Source organism: Hippopotamus amphibius, chromosome 3 (assembly GCF_030028045.1).
Source record: "Hippopotamus amphibius kiboko isolate mHipAmp2 chromosome 3, mHipAmp2.hap2, whole genome shotgun sequence".
NCBI classification, from domain to species: Eukaryota; Metazoa; Chordata; class Mammalia; order Artiodactyla; family Hippopotamidae; genus Hippopotamus; species Hippopotamus amphibius.
In genome coordinates, this window is record NC_080188.1 from 38786404 (window position 1) to 38809529 (window position 23126).

At 33.2% G+C, this 23126-nt stretch overlaps 1 protein-coding gene across 5 annotated transcripts in view; it reads right to left on the reverse strand.

Moving 5' to 3' along the window:
• EPHA5 (EPH receptor A5) overlaps positions 1 to 23126 on the reverse strand; it is a 320729-nt gene that overhangs the window by 63927 nt on the left and 233676 nt on the right. For 3 of the 5 annotated variants that reach the window (XM_057728862.1, XM_057728860.1, XM_057728859.1), the window contains exons 7-8: positions 20607 to 20766; positions 11406 to 11511 (exon numbers count right to left, since the gene is read on the reverse strand). In XM_057728862.1, the coding sequence (XP_057584845.1) occupies positions 11406 to 11511; positions 20607 to 20766 (266 nt within the window). The remainder of the gene's footprint in view (positions 1 to 11405; positions 11512 to 20606; positions 20767 to 23126) is intronic. The other 2 variants (XM_057728863.1, XM_057728861.1) reach the window with 1 other exon arrangement.

Below are 23126 nucleotides of genomic sequence, written 5' to 3' on the forward strand. Positions count from 1 at the left end.
AAGAGGGCTTGATAATGTCAAAAAATCAGGATGTTCATCTCAGGAAATGGCCATTATTCTAACCTCTGGAGATATTTTAGGCTATAGCTGAAATAGTTCAGCAAGTTGAATATTTGAGGTCTAATGAAACAAAATACAGTAGGTGGGAAGATTAGAAGCAGGATTGATTGTGAGTTTCATTTCAGGACATATGATGTACTGAGATAACCTCCGCTAGACTTCCAGGCTGGATTATTTAGGAGTCCTTTTAGAGTGAGGGGGGTTTCAAAGAGTCAGAGACACAAGAGCAGGATCCAGTCACCCTGGCTTTGAGGAAATTATAAGAACCAATAGGCCAAGCCAAACAGGCACCAACCAGATATTTGAGATGTACAGAAAGACTTCCTATTTCAACTTCTTGGATGAAGATTTAGAAGCCTCAGGGCTTGGGTAGAAAGATACTGGGTGGTAAAATAGACATCAACTTGGAATTCAAAATAGCTATTTCCCTTTGGGGCTGGTGAGCGACAGTATACACTAGCACAGGTTTGGAATGATTAATTATAAATCTTTAGGACTTCAGGTAAGGTCCAGTTTGTCCTGTCCCTTTACATTCCAAATGACTAGAGAAGAGGTGAACCTAGCAGACCACTGTAAGTATATTTGAAACAGCTAGAATAGCAGGAGATCAGAGAAAGTCAGATATCAATATCAAAATATTTCAAGACGTCCTTATGTATTAGAAAACATATAAAGTCATGCTAATATAGAGTTCTTATTTATCATATACTTGTCTCATTAAACTGTGTATATAAACAATGCTCAATAGCACTTGGGACATAACTATTGAATTCGTGCTGACTTGATAATAACAGATTTTACGTCCTCTTTGGCATGATGAGATAGAAGTTAGTCATTTGGGTGGCCAAATTTCATCTTAAAGTTTTCTGAGGAAGATTGGATCTATAGATTGGCATTTTCCTGATAATTTTACTTGCAGCAAGTAAAGAAAATCAGAATAATTCTACAAATTTAGTATGTATTGACTAAATACTTATGCTGAATTTGGTATCCTTAAAAATGCAGCGTTGTGTTACTGGCACATATAGAGATCTCACAAACAACTTTAGCAGTGAGGATTGGTGGTAAATTCCAGTATATCTAGGAAAAATTAACACAGAATGTACTTCACTTAATCTTACATTCATACACGTTTTAAAGATGTTTGTTCAACTCTTTGCTGTGTGATTGTATGTTACGATTATCTTGTACATTCTTATGTGTACTATGTCCCCATATTTTGAAAAAGACGTATCTTTGTATTAAACAGGGAAAGCATTAAACACTCAATGTATTAACAAGTTAAAGTATTAAACAATCGAAGTTTTATGACCTGAATTGAACCCCACATATATAGATTTTTTAAAAAATGTTGGCAAGGTGTGTACCTAATCAATGAACAGAATCAGTTCAAACCAATGTCTATTAAATTTGCTTCAGGAAAATCAAATGAAATAGGTATAGGAATGTGAAAGTGGCACTAGGATTTCTCAATGTCAGGAGCATGAGAGCTCTTGGAGGTGGAGAAACGGTGTTTGTGAGATATATGGGAATATTTGAACCCTATGGAATATTTAGTCTGGTGGGACCCTGAAGAGGAATTATATATTTGGTCTAAGAATGGCCTAAGAAAACCTAAGAAACAAAGAGTTTCCTCCACTAATCACCCCACTGAGGTCTCAATTTGCCAACTTGAAGATATTTTGCCATTCGGGATGAAAGTGGTGATGTGGAGAGGAAGCAAAAACAAAAACAACTACAATAAGCCCCCATCCATCTGTCTTGCCTTTCAATCAACCCTTACTCAAGAGAACTCATGACCATCATGGGGATGTGCATCCCAGTGCCAGACCTCAGAACAGGACGATAAGTCTTTATAAACAATAATTAAAAACATATAAACATAAAATAATAACTAAAACTTACTAACATTGTTACCTACAATACTGATGGCTCAAGAGAGTGGACAATGCCTGTAGACTATTGACAGCAAATGTGTGCCAAAGATCTGATACAGAAAAGTATGTCATTTTTCTGTGAGATTAGCAAGTCATGGGCGTAAGAAATAAGAAATAAGAAAGAAGTAAGGGGTGAGAGATAGTAAAAGAATTTGGTAAGCAAGATAACTGGGATATAGTATATTTTGTAGCACTCTGTCACAGCCATCAGACAGCACTCAGGTCAGTACTTCCACATGGCATCATAAAGAGTTCAGCTGTTTGAGTCTGAGTTGCTAAGCCATTAGAAACATTTATTTCTTTCCAGGTTCATGCAAGTTAAAAAAAAAAAAAAAGCACAGGTCTTGAACAAATGTGGCTTTTACCTGGTGTTTAAAATGGTTTGGAACACTTTATTGTTCATTTACTTCATTTCTCAGCACTAAGTACATTCCTAGACATGGCTCAGGAAATTAACTGATTTTTTTGTTGGTCCACCCTTTAGCATAGGGAGTGCTATTGATTTTCTCTGTAGAGCTGGCTATCAGGCTCCTGTGAAAACCTGTGCAATTGTGGGCTCTGAGAGATGTGGTAAGATTCCCAGAAACCTAGCAGAGTTTTCTGCCAAAGCCCAGTGTCTACTGGCATGCCAGCATACTCTCTTTCAGATGGGGATCACGTTCTTAGAGAAATGGAGCTTCAGGCAAATGGAGCTTCAGATAAAAAGCGTATTCAGCTCTTGTGGTCAGGCTTTTGACCTGCCCTGTGTTTCATAGTACTTGAAATCTGAAAGTCTCCTGATAATTTGCTAAAATAATTTTCATCTTTGCAAATCAATGACATTAACTTGCCTCCAGTACCATAAATAGAGTTTTTCCTTTCAAATGTTTGCCTCAATATAACTTCCTAAGAATTGCAGTGATGTTTCACATGTTTGATCTACGAGAAGTCGCAGGTGGAATATTCAATAATGTTGAGCAATTGAGCCAGTAACCCTCTTGGGTTCAGTTTCCTAGGACGATTTACTTCCCACAGTGGGCAATTAGTTGTTGCTATGCTCCTAGTCTTTCTGGCACTACTCTGCCCTGATCCCCATTTGTCTGTTATTAATAAATTATGATCTGTTCTCTAATTATCTTTGATTCAGAGTCTTTGAAGAAAAAAGCATGTAATCATGAGAAAATAGAAGGGATAACAACTCTCAGATATTAAATCAATACACATGCCTGGATTTATTACAGTTTTATAAAGTCACATCTATTGCTAATTCATAAACCACTGAGATTTGTTTTTAATGAGCTCTCTTCTAAAATCAGTGATTGCATGTGTGATTATAAATATTTGTCTATTTATCATTATTTTAAAATAAAATAGTATCTGATTAAAATATTTTATGTAATACTTATTCTTATCAAAATATATCATGTCTGAAAGTACATAATCCTAGTTGTTAAAGGTGCCAAATATATCTACATATCCACGATGCCCATAACTTGAAGAGATTGAGAGAGGAATAGAGTTATGTTGATGTACATTGTCATTTATAAAAGTGAATACTGCTTGATATCACCAGGTGCATCACCACACTGGCATTAGCATGTCCAGATGTCAAATAAATAATATAAGCTAGTGGGGATTTCTTAACTCCTATGCAGTACCTCTTTGATATCATTGCATTTATTTTGTTGATGGCACCAAAAGTTTCATTATTCAGGAAGAAAGAACCTTTACGGGTTAGGTATTTTATTGTGCTTATGTCAGAGTTACTAACATGTTTCATTTTCCCAACTATCAATATTAATAGGGAAAAATGAGACAAAGCACTTCAAATAGAGATTGATGCCCAGTTTATCTTTAATTCAATAATTTATGAGGTATTCATTCAATTAGGTTATGTGGGGGAGCCACAAAAGTCTTTATCCTCTAAATACTTACTGGCGGGCAGAAGAGAAAATGTATTTAGTATAATTTGTAGTTGAAAGTGTTACATTCCATGAAAAATACTGGTATATTGCTCTGAGACTTAAGTGGAAGGAGAGAAAACTTCAGCTAAAGGAATTGAGAATGGTTTTACAATAGAAAAAAGAACAGTGGATGTGAGTCAACATGTGGGTGAGATTTAAATATTGAGAGATGAAATGGAGGATATGAGAAATGAAACTGCGTGAGATCCTCTTTCTTCACCTTTAGTTCATGTGCTTTGTCTGAGAGCCACCCTACTTCAGGTTCAGACATAAGCTCTAACTTTACTGCCATGCAGTATACCTTCCCCATACTCTTCTTAGTTAAGGTCTCAGTGCTATTGATTGATTCATTCTGTGGGACTGTGTTAGGTTTCTATTAGAACCTGTGCCACCTGTGAGAGGGAGCGTCAAGAGCTCTAAAGTAGCGGCTGGATTCAAGATGGTGACCAGCATGGCTTCAGGAATCCAACAATTGCCTGGTCTCCTGTTACTTCATGGATCACTCCTTTTCAGTCTCCTTTGGCTGAATCTTCCTCCTTCACTCTGTCTCTCAATACATATCAGAGCCCCCAGTCTCTACCCAAATAACCTCATTTTGATCAGTGCCTTTAAATAGCATACTTGTGCCAGAGCATTCTTGAATCATGTGTCTCCAATTGCAGAGCAGAGAATGTTTTACCATTTGGATCTGTAAGTGCCTGTATTCTGGATTTTTAAAAAATCTCTGGAACTTTTCATCTATGTGATCTACAATTATTTTTTGGATAAAGCCACTTTGAATTTGGCTTCTGTCATGCAAGCAAAGGAATCCAGGTCAAAAGCACGAAGTGCTTATGCTGGAAAGCTAGTTTGAAGCACATTTTCAAGAGTCTCCAACTTCAGCTTCACTCCTCCAGTCATCCAGTCATTGGACAGTTACTGAGAGCCTACACTAGAATCTGTGTTCAACATGAACACGTCTGTCAGGGGAGACACGTATAAAACGATGAACTAAAATTATTTCAACTGGAAAAAAGTTTTAAGGGAAAACGAAAGTGAAATTAACTAGCTTTCACAAAATCAGGAATGGTCATGGGGTTGGTGACATTTGATATGTGTGATTCTAGAATAGATCTAGTTTACCAGGTATAATTTTCATGTGTAGAATGGAGGGAAAATTCACTATAACCCAATGTATTCCTTAATTTACTTTAGTGTCAACATATCATTGACATTAATTTCTGAGTTATTTTATTCATATCAGTTTGGAAAGTTTTTAAATGTTAATACTACTATTTTTAGCAGTAGATATTCAGTGGCTTTACATATAAGAGATCAAAGTTTCACCAAAATCATATAGTTGAATGATATAAGTCATGGAGAAGTAATAGAGTGAACAGCAAGGGTCTTAGAGTTAGAGCTGTACTCAAGACCCAGGTCCTCACTTACTAACTGTATAATATAATTGATGTTCTAGACATTGTCCTAAGGGGTGGGAACCCACAAATAAAAATCCCTAACATTTTAGAGCTTATATTCTAGTATGGGAGATAGACAAAAAAAGCAATAGAAGAAATATATATATATATATATTAATATATATATATTATGATGGCAATGAATGTTATAAGAGACAAACCAGGGTAAGGGATATCTAATGTGCAGAGGAAGGAATCATGGGTCATCATTTTAATCAGCTCAATTGAGAGAATTAGATTGAGCAAAGAAAGAAGGAGGAAGCCATGTTGTTCTCTGCAGCAAAAGGGTTTTGTTTTGTTTTGTTTTCTTTCTTTTTCTCTTTCTCTTTTTTTCTCTAGAATGCAGATGTCACTTGCTTTGTGGCAAAAGAGTTTTAGACAGGAAGAAGAGCCAGTGCAAAAACCTTACAGCTGGACTATTTTTACAATATTCAACAAACATCAAGAAGATAACTTCCATGAAGTATAAATTGGAGATAGAGCTAATACTGAGACATAGTGTTGTAAGACATTACATGTGAAGTCCTTGGAACAGTGCCTAGTAGTAGGTAGCATATAATTCGTGCTAGACAATATTAACCTTATTATTTTCAATATTATTACTGTGTTACTTCCATTAGACAAAGATGCTTCTCCGATGGTTTTAGAATGTTTCATAGCCTTTAAAAATCACTCACTTCAGAAGCTATTATTCTTTGATAACAAATGTAGGCAAAGCTCTGGCACTTGTCTGTATTAAATAATTCCATTCAAGATGGAATGTACAATTATTTTATTTGGCTCCAACTGAGCTTGAAGAAAGATTTCTAAGTCCAGCATATTTTACCATCAAGTCATTGTTTTTCCTGACATAAGAACTGTGGCAGGCATTTAATAAGAAGCCAAATATTTCTTGACTTAATGAAACATACCATCATTTTGGTTCAAAGGAAAAATGTTACCATGAAGGAAGTGATTCTAATTTAAATTCTTTTATTTAACCCTAGCTGTTGTAATTCTGTTGATGAAATTCTGTCCATTTATCAGACTACTTATTTAAAGTTGAAACACTTTGAAAAAAGGACTTTGCCTTTTTATTCTAAATGCCTGGGCATATTCTTGGTGTTTGATGTGCAATAGATGCTCAATACCTGTTTATAATGGATGATTGGGAAGAGTGTGCCATTTTAAACCTGGTATACTTTAAGAGATTTGAAAAAAGTTATAAAAGGCTAAATTTTAATATTCTTTTTAAGTAACAAAAACCCCTAAAGCAGTGTTTTTATAAATCTACTTTTTTCTGTAAATTTCTGACATGGTCTTATTAACTTAAAATTTGTACCTAGCCTTCAAGTAAAGTATCAACTGATTTCTGAAGAATTTTTACCTCAGGAAATTATAAGACATTTCAAATGGATTGAGTTTCAATTGTTTAATGAAAGACACAAGGAAACACTATTAAGTATGTCCAGCCACAGTATTTGAACATGACCAGAACAAGCAAGGGAAGATTTTTCACCTGGAAAAGAATCCTTTTTACAGGCATTAAGTCACCCCTTAGACCAAGTTTATCATATTGGGAACATCACAGAAATAAAGTCACATATTAATAGTCTTAGAATCATATCCAAGGCGAAGCATCTTGAAGGATTCATTCCGTCTCTTCAGGAGCTGTATGTTTGTTTTGGTTTTGTTTTCCAATTTAAAAATTGGCAAACAGCTTTACCTTTTTTGGGTTTATATGAAAGATAAGTGCATGTAAGTGTAGGCATGCATGTGTTTACCATGTGTGTGTCTTTAACCTCTGAGTGTATGTGTAGAGTTAATTGAAATAAAAAAGCGAAGCTCTGAAATTTTCTTAAGAATCAATTAAGTTCACAAATAAGTAATCAAAAGACAAAGTATGAAAAAATATGCTTTTATCCCAGGGTGTCTATAACAAGTTGCAAAGAAGAAATAGTTCCTGTACACTGAAAGATGTTTTCCTTTGTGTTTCCTATACAACTAAATCCAACTTAATTTAAGCTTTAGATCAGATTAAGAAAGTATCCAGTAGTCAATTTTCAGAATGAGGCCCCAAGTTTAAAACAGGGACACAGAGAAAAAAAGTCAATTTAATAATGTCAATGGTCACCTTCAAGGAAAGAAAAAGAGTGGAAGGTCAAAGTAGAAGACTTTCTCAAACATGTAACTAGAAGAGTGTGGAGATGACAATCATTACTTGAAAGATTGATTACTTAATTTATATCTATAAAATCATATATATAAGAGACAACCTCACAAAATTAGGGTTTAATAAGAAAGTTATCAATGTGCAATGTCATTACTGATAAAAGAGAAAGATTAAAAAACAATTACAACATGCTGTGCATATTAGGAGGTTTAATTTATATTCAGTCCAGGGTAATTAGCTCGTAGTTTGCATAGAACAATTCAACTGTTTCGAAGTCCCATGAAAACACCATTTAAAAGTAACAGAAAAGAAAGCAAAAAGGATAGTTTGAAACCTGCAGAAAATGCTCTATGGAATATTTAGCACCTTTAAATAAGATGATTACATGATTTCTAAAACTGATAGAATCCCAAGATGTTACAATTCTTTGTCATTTTTTAAATAAAAATTTTTCCCTTCAGAATCGATACTTGTCTATATTATTTTAACTGAATTTAGATAAGAAGACTCTAAGAGGTTTCTGCATAATCAATTTTAGCCTAAAAAGATTAGTCTCTATATTTAATTTATTTTTCATTTTCAATGTGTTTTTAGAATAAAAAGTTTATTTTCTTTGAAATAGATTATTCTCATAGTATTCAATGTGTTATATTCCCGATTTTTTTTCCTTTGGTCTGAATAAAAATTCTAATTGTCTGTGAATATGTACCTTCAAGACATAGCTTCTCCTGTGCCCGAATGATGATATAAATTGTCAGTAAATATTACATGCAGATGATAGTAATATATTTGCAAAATATCAAAATTGTCTATATCAGCACTGAGGAGTTAAATTATTTATAATTAAAAGACATTTTACCTAGAAGCAAATATCTGGTTTATGATATATTCAAGAAGTTAAAAGGTGATAAAAGAGAGTAAGTTCAAAAGGAGAGTGGAGTCTGTTATTATATTTTTGTGTGTTTATCAACCATATTTTAGCATAGTGAAGAGGGAGAGATATATATAATTCAATGTCCTTATAGTATTCCTAGAGCAAGCTTTTTGCAATTATTTGTTACTGCTTAAAGGTAGCTCCCCAAAGTTGTGTTAGGTTTTGTCCACACTTCTTCATTTAGCTTTTCTCCTATTTGACAAAACTTTACTGAGTTAATTCAGTATACTGTAAGTATATGAGGTAAGTACTACGTAAGCACTACGACGTAGGTTAGATTTTCTTAGTCCCAAGAAAAATTGCGAAGTTCATTGCCTTGAATGAGATAGGAAAAGCCCCTCTAGAATTATATCATTATCTTTTGAATAAGTATATTTACATAATACAAACATAGAATAACCTGTTCATGAAAAGTAAAATAAAATGGCCAAAGATATTTCTATCATAAGACAAATGCCCCCTGAAATTAAAAAATGTACATTTGACAAAATGAAGTAAAAGTTTCATGCAAAAAATTTGCTGATAAAAAAATATAAATCTCAGATTGATTTTTTAGTAAAGTGTGTTTTCCTTTAAAATGCAAATTCCTAGTCTCAGCATCACAGTCTGTGTAATTAAGAAAAAATTAATGTGAATAAACAATGCACAAATTTATAAAGTATTGCTATTTTTAAAAAGTAATATACTTCTGTAAGACAGTAGATCCAAAATTATCAAGTCTTGGGTTCAGTTATGCTGAAAATTAAGCTTTGCCTCTTGGGTGTAGATGTCATTTTTATTTAAGTGAGAACTACACTAAATATTTCTATATACTAAAATTTAGTTCTTCTTGTATGGTAATTTCAGATACATATGGAATTAATGTGTGTGTGTGTGCGCGCGCACACACTAAAGCTATACTATCCTTCAGTTACCAGATAGTAGGTAGACTGAACCTTCTTTCACTTTGTCTTAATCTACAGATGTGACAAAGTGAATTGCTTTTAAGTCAATTCTGTATATATTAGGGAAAAAATTGGGGAGGGGGAACAGGGGCTGATTCATATACAGGATAGTTAAGTGAGAATCCTTAGCTGAATGTAGTCAGTAAATTCATATAAACAATACTTAGGTTAAACAGATAAAGTGTGCTAAGTCTACAATAAAATACTTCCTATATTTTATTTGTTTTTTAATAAACCTTCAAACACAAAAATTTATTGGCCTCTAGACCTTAGCTCTTTCGTCCATTTTTATTCAATGGACCCAACAAATAATATCTTCTTATGATCCCCATGTCCCTAATATAACTAATGCTTCTGGATTTATTGGAAAGGAAGAGGTCAACCCATATCTCAGTAGGAAGTAAATCAATTATGTTACAAACCAGCTCTGCAAATGTATCATAGTTATCCACCCGTTTGGGGTAGAAAAGACACATTATCTCATGGTAGTTTTCTTAATAGTTACAATTCACTCAATTCAATTATATTACTTGATCAAAATCTGAGCAAAGCTTTTATGACGAGACTGGTGGAATTGGCTTATCTTCCAGAAAGCAGGGACAATGGTAGAGCATTGTTCTAAGGTGACTTTAGAGAGAAGAGATCAGTGGGGCATGAGCTAGCCAGCCTCTGACTGGGAGGGCTGGCTGTCCTCAACAGGACACAAACTGCTTCCCAGCTAGCAATTCTAAAAATGTATCACTGCGATTCTAACATTAAAAGTAAGCAATGATTTCTTAGGAAAATTTTTAATACTCTTAAGTGAACATGAACTAGAAGAAAGGGAATTTTCAGAAAAGAGAAAGGATGTTCAAAGGAAGTAACTGTGTTTTATGAACATAAAGTCACTATTGTAATTTAGGGATGTAGCATAAATCTTTTCAGAATACAATATGCAATATATTGAAAATGCCTAATTCTATATATTTATGGTTGAATAGGTGCTGAAGAATCAAAAGTAAATGAGTAAAACAGTACAAAATCAATATGAATATTGATCTCATGACTTTGTTTGGTCCTTATAGTATATTTTCACATATTTGTGCAGGTTTAAATATTTTCATGAAGATTTTCATCAGTTTTTCCATAATAATCTTACATCAAAATATTTTTAAATGGACAGCTCTCATTACTGAATATCCCTTCTAACAGCGGCCTGGATGAAAAATGAAAATACATTTGTTGCAGAAGTAGAACACACTCATGCTTTTATTTGTTTATTTTTTTAGGAAGGTCGATTACACTCAGCTCAATGTCAGGAAATACCTTCTACATAAGCTCTTGTTGGGACTCTACCTCTTTTATTTTTGTTAAAAATGAAAAATGTAGATATGTAATACACATATTAATGTATCTATTGTTATAACATTCGATAAAATTCACTTTATATCAGTATACACTACGATTGATGTATTCAGGTTGAAATCATTCAGAAGCTGAAAATAAATGCAGTCATAAAAAAGGGGTGGTTATTTCTCAAAATGCTTGTTCGCCGTAGTGTCTGCTCTGTATCCATCATCCTGTTAGGATAGAACTCTGACTAACTAGAATTATTAGTCTTATTCTTCTATAATATCAGGCACAGACACAGGCCTTTCCCAAACACTAAAATTGGAGCTTTTGAGAGGATACTGCAATACTTTTGAGAGGAAAAATAAAATTCAGGTTAAAATAAACTTTCAGAGAAATATATGGTTATATTAATGACATAATAAATAATAAGTTAATACTATTCTTGTGTATAGGGTATACCTGGAAAAGATAAACTGTGTGCTTAAAAGTTAGCGCTAACATGGACAAGGTAAGGCTTAAGAAATACATCCTACATAGAGGTTATCTACTGATGTATGGCTCTCCTGCTTTGTTTCGGGATGTGCTTAACAGCCAAATGGTCAGATCAAGGTAAGGAAGAGATCAGCTGCACAGCTTCCTGTCTTACCTTCCACTGAGGAGGAAGCCAATAACCACTGCCAACAAAATGACTCCCACTGTCACAGACACGGCAATTATAGGAATCTGGCTTTGATCGCTGGATGCTGCAACTGCTGAGAGGAGACAGAGAAAATGGAGCTTGTGGTTAAAGGGATCATATGCATTCAAATAAGAGCTGCTTATAATTGGTAATCAGTGCACGGTTTAAGCAATTCACTCACACTTGGCTGTGATTTCCTCCTAATATCTCTTCTCAATGATGTGTAATTGAAAAGACATCTTCAGGAGAAAATATTTTCTAAATGGAAATCTGGAAGAACCACTAAGTCACTGATTATTTCCTTGTCATCATAAAAAATGAATGTCATTGTTTGTATAGTATTAATTTAGCAAACTTAGGTTTGCAAGACAAAATGGAGCTTACTTTTTGATTTCAAACACCTCCTAAATAGGAGGTGCTAAGTATATGAGATTTGACATTTTCAGAGTTTGCATGTGGCTGTTCTCTAGGAAAAAATGTCTCATTATCTTAGGTAGGACTTTTTCTTATAGACATAGGTTGAAATGTCCAAAATGTCCCAAATGATGTGGCTATGACCTCTTATGATATCACTATTTTGAATATAATTAAAAATATATAATTTCAAGCAGAATATAATCACTAAATATACTTTGTTAGTACGAACACTTTTTCAAAAATACCAAGGCATACATTTAGAACTTGATATCTACAGTAAGATTAGATGTATTTACTTTATCTTTTTTAAATACATGAATTTAGATGAAATATTTTATATTTTAATAACACAATTACCAGCATGAGAGGAATATGGACATAAGTAGATAGTTGTACCTGAAAAAGCAAGGGAATTTTTCTTTGGTGCTGATAACTAAGTTGATTACAATAAGAAACTTATAGAGCAAAATAAATTTTATTAATATTCTCAAGAAACCCTCAACAGGATACCTTAGCCTGCTTATTTTTAATGACATTATCATTTTAATAAATTCAGAGGGGCATTAGTTCACCTCCATGATAACAAATTTTAACTCACCAAAACTAATAACCATACCTCCCATGTTTTGTTTTTTACAATCTCTTACCTAATCATGGCCCTGTCAGTAGTTTTGGACATTCAAATGCTTCCCTTTCTAGTCTTGTCACCTCTTCATTGATTCTTTTAACCAAAATTGATTGACTCTCTGATAACCTTCTTACACTGATTTACATTTTCAACCCTTTCAGATCAGTCTTCAAGAGCCAAATATGGGCAATAACTGGTTCATGTGTGAGAAAAACTACCACTTACAATCTAAATCTATACTCTTCCCCTCCCTCTTCTTGGATAATAATAGTTGCAATACAATGTCCCTTTACCCAGCTTTTTCCTACTCTCTAATGCTGAGGTCTGTGGTAGAGAATTTATTACTGGTGAGCAGTATAAATGCAGTAGGGCAAAGCTAGCCCACTATCCCTAGTAGTAGTCTTCCACAAGATTTGCTTTATTAATTTCTAAATTCAAATTACTTATGTTCTCAGTTAATTTTCTTTTTGGCAGGTGGCACTCTTTCTAGAGAAAACTATCCAAATTTGGTCCAAAAAAGTTCAATGTTATTTTATTTGGGCTCCAAAGCTTTTGATTCTCTCTTTTAATTTTCTTATAAAGTCATCTCCACAATGAGTCTTCTTCATTTTCTCAGCAGACTAATCCATTTCAACTTCCCATATCTTAGAATGTTAAACTTTATAGATAAAAGAGAGTGATCAAGTTTGAACTCCATGGTTAAATATAACTCTATACCCTTCTTTTGCTTTGCCTAACTCCACTGCTAGAATCTTTCTTGTCTCTTCCAAGACATTGATCTTTAAAGATCTCCCTCTGGGAGAGATTTTCATTTCCTTACAGGCTGCTTCTGCTACTTACAAGCCTAAACAGATAATTTCTCTTGGAGAGAACAAATTCTTATACCTAAAACTTACTGATATTATTAGTTTAAATTGAATTTGAAAACAGGTCCAACATTTACTATACATATGGGTTAAGGCAAATTATTTAACCTTGTAAAGTCTCATTTCATTAATCTTCAGATAGGGATAATTTCCCTGGATCATTATATTTCTGTTTAGAGATAACACTTAGTATAGTGCTTCAATTACTGCCAGCCTTATTTAAATAGAATATATTACATATACATATTATCTCCAGTTTTATTTGTCACTCTTATTCTCTCCTATTTTTCAGCATCTTGACGAGTCATCTAAACCAGCCCTCCTATTCTGAGAACCAACATTATTAAATTTTCTCTGAAACATCTCTTCTTCTGCCTTTGAGTTCTGTGCATGATATAATATTTGCCAAATGCAATGAGTACTTCTCCATTTACCTTACCATACACTATAATGAGGTATTTGACCTTGTGGAACATACACTCAATACACTCCATCTTTTAAACGCTTCTCTTCTTGGTTTCTATATATCAGATGAGCTATTTTCTCTTTTTCTCACTCTGAAGCACTGTTTTGTCAGTTCTGTTGGCTCTGAATTCTCTTCCCACATTTTATGTGTGAGCAATTCCTGATGAATGCTGGTTCTTAATCCTTTCCACTTCTTTCCTTCTCTCTTTCTCTTTCCATCTTTCTCCCTCTTTTTCTCCCTACCTCTTTTTCTCTCTACCTCTCATAGATATTTCTTTGCTCATGGCATCAGTTAAGTATAAGCTGAGGAGTCCCACATTTATATCTCCAACTATTATATATCTTCAAAGGATCATTCTACTAAAAAAAAAGACTCTTTTCTCTTTATTTGGACTTTATTTTCACATAAAAATAAACATGTTTAAAATCGACCCTTATATCACATCCACCCCAACAGCATTTAAAAAAAAATCAATAAGTGAACATACCATAAGTCAAACCAACAAACCAGACTAATTTTATCTTTCTGGTTTCTTTTAAGCAGCACTGAATTTTTCTTAACCCCTACTTACTCTTAATTACCAAATATTTTTGTGTTTATGTTTCTCCCCATGCATTACTTTTTTTTTTTTCCATCCAACACTCACCTATTTGATTCAAATCTGGTTCTATGTTTTTAAATGTTCCCTTTGATTTCTATGTACTCACATGAAATATCTAAAAATATCACTTTGATCATGTTTCTCTGAACAAAAGGTTAATAGATATCTACTGCCTATAGAAAAAATTCCCAAATTCTCCATCTAGCATTCAAAAACCCTTCTAATCTGACTCTAACAAATCTTTCTGATCTCAGTGTGCCAGTTCAGGACTCTGACAGACATGGTTTTGGAGGAAGCAGGCATGACTAATCAGAAGTAGGGATCAAAACAGGGCAATTTCAGACTAACCAAAGTATTAATTTTGAGAAAAAAAAGTGGGTGTTTAGAAGTATGAAATGCTTCATTTTTTAGTAATTGCCAAGATCTCTAACTTAACAATGTGCTAAAATATGCACCTAGGTACAGGATAATATCTTGCATTAAAACAATTGTTAATGGCATGTTTAAATTAATACACTTTTTGAAAATACTTTGTAAGTAATGTCAAAAATGTTTAAATTAATACACTTTTTGAAAATACTTTGTAAGTAATGTCAAATCAAAATCTTTCATACATACATGTTTTTATCTGCTGTCCACTGAAATCAGATCTTTTTGTATAATAAGCAATCAAATAAAAGGGTTATGAGGAAGAATTTTAAAAATATATTTTCATTTATTTTTGAAAATTTGCAGCATTTTTTAAGTCCCTTGATGGGTTTTAATCATTGACTATTTCATTTATACTGATTAAATTTGTGAGATATTTCTAATAAGAAATAATTCATCAAGATTTTTTACTATTTATTCCTTTGCTTGCCCTGACAGCATCAATAATATCCCCAACTACATCAACTAAATTGAAAATATACAGAATTTACAGGATACTGTCAATGCCTTCACACTTGTTAGTTCTTTAGCAGTGGTTAAAAAAAAAAAAAAGTAAGCCCAGTATGATTCATGATTATCCTTTTATGTTGTTAAAAATTTTAATATTTAAAGAAATGAACCTCTAGTCACTCATATTGCCTATTTTCTATATGTGTTTATTAAGAATTAATCAATTTATAATGTAGTTTTGGAAGAATAGCTGAGGAATGTTTTGGGAATGATTAAAAACAAATTTTGGAGCATTGAAACATACTATTAAAAGGAATTTAATTGTGAAAATTAATATTCTTTAGTAAATAATATGTTTCCTTTTGTCAACTGTTATATATTTACATCACCCTTGGAAACTTTAAGATAGTATCTGTTGAGAAATCATATTGTTTTCCCTTATTTTGTTTCCCCCACTCCTGGTTGCACATTCATATTACATAAATATTCTCTAGATATTTGCTACATATTTGATTCATTGAGTTAATCACTGAGACTAAAGAGGTTTGTCAGAGACAGATTATAAGGGTTTTCTAAGGCCAGGCTGAGAATTTAGGATCTTTCTCCCACAGCAGTAAGTATCAATTAACTTTCATGATCAGGATAATCTGATCAAAGTTATAATTTTTGATTCCTAATATGAGTACACAGGAGTTGAGAAACTTAAAACAGTATGTCAGGCAAATAAACACATGAAAAAATATTGAACATCATTGGCTATTACAGATTTCGATTAAAACCACAAGATATCACTACTCACCTGTCCAAAATGACAAAATAAAATAGTGACAACACCAAATGCTGATAATCATGTGGGGAAACTGATCACTCATACATGGCTGGTGGGAATGTAAAATGGTACAGCCACTCTGGAAAACAGTTTGGTGGTTTCTTACAAAATTAAACATGCAATTACCATTTGACCCCAGCAATTGTATTCTTGGATAGTTATCCCAGGAAGTAAAAACTTAGATTGACACAAAAATATATACATGAATGTTCATAGTATTTTTATTGATAATAGCAAAAACTGGTATCAGCCCAGATATCTTTCAACAGGTGAATGGTTAAACAAACTATGGTACATATATCTCATGGAATACTACTCAACAGCATAAAGAAACAGACTTGATATCCAGACAACTTGGATGAATCTACAGGGAATTATGCTGAGTGAGAAAAAATTCCAAACTAAAAGGTCATGTACTGTATGATTCCATTTACAAGACATTTTTAAAATGTCAAGATTTTAGAAAAGGATGTTTAGAAATTAGTGGTGGCTAGAGATTATTTATGGAACATGAGTAGTTCCTGAAGGCAGCAGGTGTGGTTATAATACGGCAACAAGAGAGATCCTTGTGAGGTTGACACTATTCAGTATTTTAACTGTGATAGTAGATACATAAACCCTCATAAGTGATCAGATTGTGTAGAACTTAAGACACACGTCTGCACACACACATACAAAGGGGTACAAGGAAATGTAAGATTGGTGGATTGAATCAATGCCAATATCCTAGTTTTGATGTTATACTATAGTTTTGCACAAGGTTACCATTGGGGGATACTGAGCAAAGTGTTCAAGAGCTCTCTCTGTATTGTTGCATGTGAATCTACAATTATCTACAAAAAATTTTAATTTAAAAAACAGAATAGCATTATTCCAGCAGTTGGGTTATACAGAGTTCTGAATCAAAGAGGTAAGAATTGGATGACAGAAAGTGCACTGAGGGAAAAAAAATCATAAAAGAAACAAAAGGGACTTCCCTGGTGGCACAGTGGTTAAGAATCCGGCTGCCAAGGCAGGGGAAATGGATTCGAGCCCTGGTCTGGGAAGATCCCACATGCTGCAGAGTAACTAAGCCCATGTACCACAACTACTGAGCATGTGCTCTGGAGCCCAAGAGCCACAACTATTGAGCCCATGTGCCACAACTACTGAAGCCTGCATGCCTAGAGCCCGTGCTCTGAAACAAGAGAAGCCTCTGCAATGAGAAGCCCACATACTGCAACGAAGAGTAGCCCCCACTCGTCGCAACTAGAGAAAGCCCACATGCAGCAACGAAGATCCAATGCAGTCAATAAATAAAATAAATAAAAATAAATTTATTTAAAAAAAAGAAACACAAATGTGTTTGATAAATCTTGGGCAAGCAGAGATTAAGAAAGATTTATTGATGTTTTCAAAGTTTCAAGACAATTTATGTTAAGGAAAAAAAAACAGAAGAAGAGCTAACTAGGTTGGCTGGATGGTTTCATTCATGCTAGGTTTATTTGTTGGCATGTTTTTATCATTGCTGTTGGGAATAGGGATAATAAAAGGGGGTCAACTTCAAATGTTATTTGTATGCACAACAAAATTAAAGTGGGTTATAGTCAGCTATAAAACATGAACTAAACCTTGACAGAAAAAAAGCTGGAGATTTTTCCACCCAAATCCACATGGTAAATAGCTTTTCTAAAATAAATATTGTGCATTCTTGTTTTTATTATTTGCATTTGGTTTAAAGGCTATATTTTTAACATAGGAGACAAGATAGATGAAAACAAGAAAGCTCTCATAACAACTTTGTGACTGAAGTATAATATAAATTAATAATTAAGTTTTAAAAATTAATCAGTGATGACATGTCAATACATCATCTCATGCAATTAAGAACTGAATAACCAATCAGAAAATTCTTTGTAGTCTGTTTTCAAAGTAATGGTTTTCAGATAATTTTCTGTCCTAATATACCTGAATGATAAGGTAGAATTTCCTTAGTAATGGAGACTCATTAAAGCCAGGTTAACTGTCCCCCACCAAATGAAAATTGCCAATAGCTTTAACAGAAAAAAATGTGAATATGTTTAAGATACCATAATTCTTGCACTCTAGTATTTGTAGACTGTGTTTTTGAAATCATACATGTATGTGAAGAATTAAATTGTAACATTAATTAAATAATTGCTCAATAATATAACGTGATTTCACAAAATACTACACAAATAGTTGTCAAATGAATGGCATAAAACACAAATGCTACATAAGTCGAAATGAAGTGTTATTTTAATCATAAATGTGTATCTTCTTTAACTCCCCATTAGACTATAATCCTTGAGAAGGGAGGGATTATGCCTTAAAGTTATTTGAGTCACTCACAGTACCTAGCGTGAAAAATCTTTTGATGTGTAGAGAGTTAAAAACAAATTTAAAAATAATGAACAAAACTATTATCCTAAAATTGTTCTTGACACAAACATTGTAATCTTCAGAATTAAACAGACTCTATTCTTATTTTCTGGAGAGAAGTTTCCATGTGTTACTCATGTTGATTTCTCCAGAGTCTAGCAAAGCCAAGCACATAATAGGGGCTCAACTTCTTGCTGAATTGTACGCAGAAGGTTTCTACATGAAGGTTAAAGGGGGTTGATATGCAACAGATACTTGGTACAAAGAAAAATTCATTCTTAAAATACTTGCAAATACATGTACACATAGGTAAGTAAAAATAAAATTCCACACTAAAGTTAAGAGGCAGTACGTCCCTAAAATATTTTCATTATCTATTAATAATAATACTAAAATGTGATTTTTTAATAAAAATATTTGTGTGCTATTTCTTTTCTTCTAGAAGTTATGTAGGAAAAAATTTAAAAGAAGACATTTTCAGGTGAGACTTTGTAAAAGTATATGGAAAATGACCTCATATTAGTTCTCGCAATGATTGGATTGATGGGTATTGGCATATCTGGAAACTACTATTTAAAAAAAAAATTAAGGGCAAGAATGTCAAATAGTGTGAAGAGAAACTAGCTGCTGAACATACCAACATCCTAAAACTAAGTATAATTTTGTAATCTTTTAAAGTGAGATTTTTCATTCGTATAGTTATCCAAGCACTTGAGCATATTGTGAGATATTACTTACTCTATGGCTTTGTTCCCAGAGTTGATAAACCACATAAGTATAAGTAGAAACAAGCCCTATTAGGGTGGCCAGCTTATATAACACATACTTTGTCATAAATCCAGATCAGGGTCCAAAGTATGAGAGTAAATAACCCATTGCCAATATTATGGAAATTTTCTAATTACATCAATTCATATCAAATCTATTTTAAAAAGTTTTCTAAATAGCATTAAATGTTTAAATTTCAATATATCAATTACACTTCAGACATGGGACTTTTCTTGAATGGAAAGAAAATAATTTATCATGTTTCACAATGGCACCCTAATCTGTATAAAGTCAAGTGAAGTCATACTTAGAAAGCTATTTTTAAAGTAATAAAAATTATTTTCTATATACTTCAGTTAAACATGCTTTAAAAAGAAATATTTCTTCATTTTTCTAAAGAGCTGTATTATATAGGTTTATGAAAATTTTAATTTAATAATTCTCCTAACCATTACAAAGTGAATCTGGTAAGTAAGCTCTCATTTTGTTGGTTTTCAAAGGGAGGAAATAAGCATTTTATTTTCTTCATTTTAGAATCACTAATTCTTACAAAACTTGACTTTAAAAGTATATCTATATGTATTATATATGTACAAACATATACATTTACACATATTTGACATTTCACACTACTGTGTGTTCTTTTCTTCATAACAAGACTTTAATGGTGGCAGTTCTTTCATCTATAAGCAAGGCAAGTTATTGCCTTCTTCTAATCCTGCTTTTAATGTGTGTTTTAGTACAAGTAAATAATCTAAATATTTTGTTTGACATTAAAGAAGAAAAAGTTTTATGTTATTTTTACTATTTTTATGAAAAAAAGTACAAGAAGGGTTTCCCAGAAATACTTCCAGACCCTCCACTCAGAGTTGCTTCCAGAAATTCTGATTTTTTAAAAAACAATCAGATTGGTTCCTGAGAGCACCATTTTCTTGCCAAACTCAATTACTAATGAAAGTTCCCTGAGGAATTTTCATAGAAAGACTATAAGCCTAGTAGCATAGTTGAATAAAAAAAGTAAATGGCAATAATTCAATAAAGTATGGCAGCAGTAGAAAGAAAGTCTTTAAAAGCAAGGTTTAAACAGTTCTTAAGGCTCTCCTGATGTCTCATCTCCCTGTAGACTAAATGCTATGAGGAGCGGGGACTGATGTGTTAACCTGCTAACCTACCATAATAGCATGACAGATGCTTCCTACCTGAAGGGGTCATGCCTGGGAGAGACAGAAGAAGCAGAAGACTGACAGAATGCCCAGGGAGAATATTGATCCACTGACTCTTTTCTGGTAACCATTACAGAGACATGAGTTGGCAGTAATTAAAATGACTTACACACTGGGATGGTTTCAAACTCAAATCTTCGACTGAAGACACCATAGCCTGCTGCTGTGCGTGCTCGAATTTGGAAGACATACACTGAAGCTGGTTTCAAGCCCTCTGCAGTTATAGTTGTCTCTTTAGACTTGATAATTGTATAGCTGGTCTCTTGGTCCTTGGATTCCACATGTACATACAATAAAAAGAAGTCAACATATGAATTATTAATGACAGCAAAACTTAGAATCAAAGATCAGAAACAAATCAGAAACTAATAGATTTGCTATTAGTACAAATATGATATTTCAGGGGAAAAAAACCTACATGTCCTAGTTGTGTTAGATAGAAACTTAAAGTGTTTTCCATAACTCAAAATGGTAGATATGTTCTCCACCCATCCACTACACTTGCCTTGGGCAGAAATAGATATGACAAACTTTAAAAATGCAATTTCTAGGAGATACACTATTTTACAGACTCTATTTTAGTATTGCTAATTGTGTGTTTGTTTTTCTCATAAATTATTTATTGGAGTGCATCTAACATGCTGCTTGTTTATAGCGAAAGGTGACAATGTCTGATACACTGCCAGGTAAGACATGCCTGTTATCTTTAGTGAATTTGATTTCTAATCATATTTAGGGATTGGGAGAAGGAATGAGTACTTCACAGGAGAACTTTAATTTTAACTTACTAAGTTGAAACAGGGAGTTTTAAAGAAAAAATGCAAATAAGCAAAATATTTTTTTCCTTTTTAAAAACTTTCTATTTTTTCACTTTTACGAAGGGGAAAAATCACTGGAAAGATAGTTTTGGAAAGTGAAACAAAGAGGAACTATTTCTATTTTGACTGCTCACAAAAGTCTAGACAAACCATCTATAACTCCTCATTATCTCTAAAGTCACCATGGTGAATGTAAAATCTTAGATCTATAAAGATTTAAAACACAGTCCCTGTTTTGAACTTTCTCTTCCCTTATATTTTTCGGTGTGAATTCTTGGCTAAATCTGTTTCTTCCTTACGATCTTTCAACATGTATTACATTTCTGATAGATATTACAGGATGAATTGAAGATAGGTTATGGTTAGAGATTTCTTGCCCTCTTTTTAAGAATAGGTCTTTACTTACAATAACTTATCAATGACTGTAAATCATTGTTTTCTAAATATTTCAGGGAATTTCGTCTTTACAATAAAAAAAATTGCACTTTTTTTTTTAAGATCCAAGGGGAACAATATGTGAAAGATTTATTTTTCCTAAAAAAAAAAAATTGAAAACAAGAATATAACATTTACACTCTAATAGAGAATAATAAGGTTATTAATTTAATGTTCATAATGCTATTAAAACGTAAAACAAATGCAAACCACACTCCTTGTCCCTTGAATTTTACAGCATGCCGTGCTGTGCCTTTACTGTGGACACTGAAATCACATGCTAAAATACAGCAAACACATTTTTACTTTTATCTTCAGTTTCCTTATCTGTAAAACTGGGGTAGAAATTAGTGCCTGGATAGCCTCACAGAGATGTTGTAAGAGTGAAACAGGTAATGCATTTGAAAACACATATTAAACTGTAGAGTATGTGTTTTAATTGTCATTATTATTTTAATTTTTTTCTAATTTGACACATCAAAGTCAACTTCTAACCATATTTTATGCTATCACCAATACAATCTAAAATATACAATGTGTAAATATGCTTTTCTTAAAGCAGTTTACCATTCCTCATTTAATATGTTAAAACATAAAATTTTCTTAGGGTTAAGTATATCCAAATTTCTCTCTAGACAGATATGGTTTAAATACTAATCCAAATAGGCTTTTCTGATTCACTCATAAACAATTGATCTTTATTTGTTAACATACAGGTTAAGTGCCTAGTTTTTAAAGTGTTTAGGAACTTTTGTTAGAGTTTTGCAAAGAATTTAAAATAAATAATTAAATTCTACAAAACTTTACCTAGTAATGTCAGCCATTTTCTTTACTCACAAATATCTATTGATCTTCTCTTATCTACTCTATTACCTCGTCTATGTGCTAGAGGTAGAGCAGTAAAAAAGCAGACAATTTCTTGATGTGTTCCTTTTAAAAGGGGTAAATAGCTTCTATAAACTATTGTAGGTACTGATGTTCTGATCACACTCAAGTTTATGACTGAATGTGTAAGACTGTTTTTTATTTATTTATTTATTTAGGCTGTGTTGGGTCTTTGTTGCTGTGCACGGGGCTTTCTCTAGTTGAGGCGAGTGGGGGCTACTCTTCATTGCAGTGTGTGGGCTTCTCACCGCAGTGATTCTCTTGTTGTGGAGCACAGGCTCTAGGCACACGGGCTTAAGCAGCTGCAGCTCACAGACTCAGTAGTTGTGGCACATGGGCTTAGTTGCTCCCTGTCATGTGGGATCTTCCTGGACCAGGGATCAAACCCACGCCCTCTGCATTGGCAGACGAATTCTTAACCACTTCGCCACCTCGGAAGTCCCAAGACTTTCTCAGTAATATTATATTCAGTTTGGCTGTGATTGAATCAG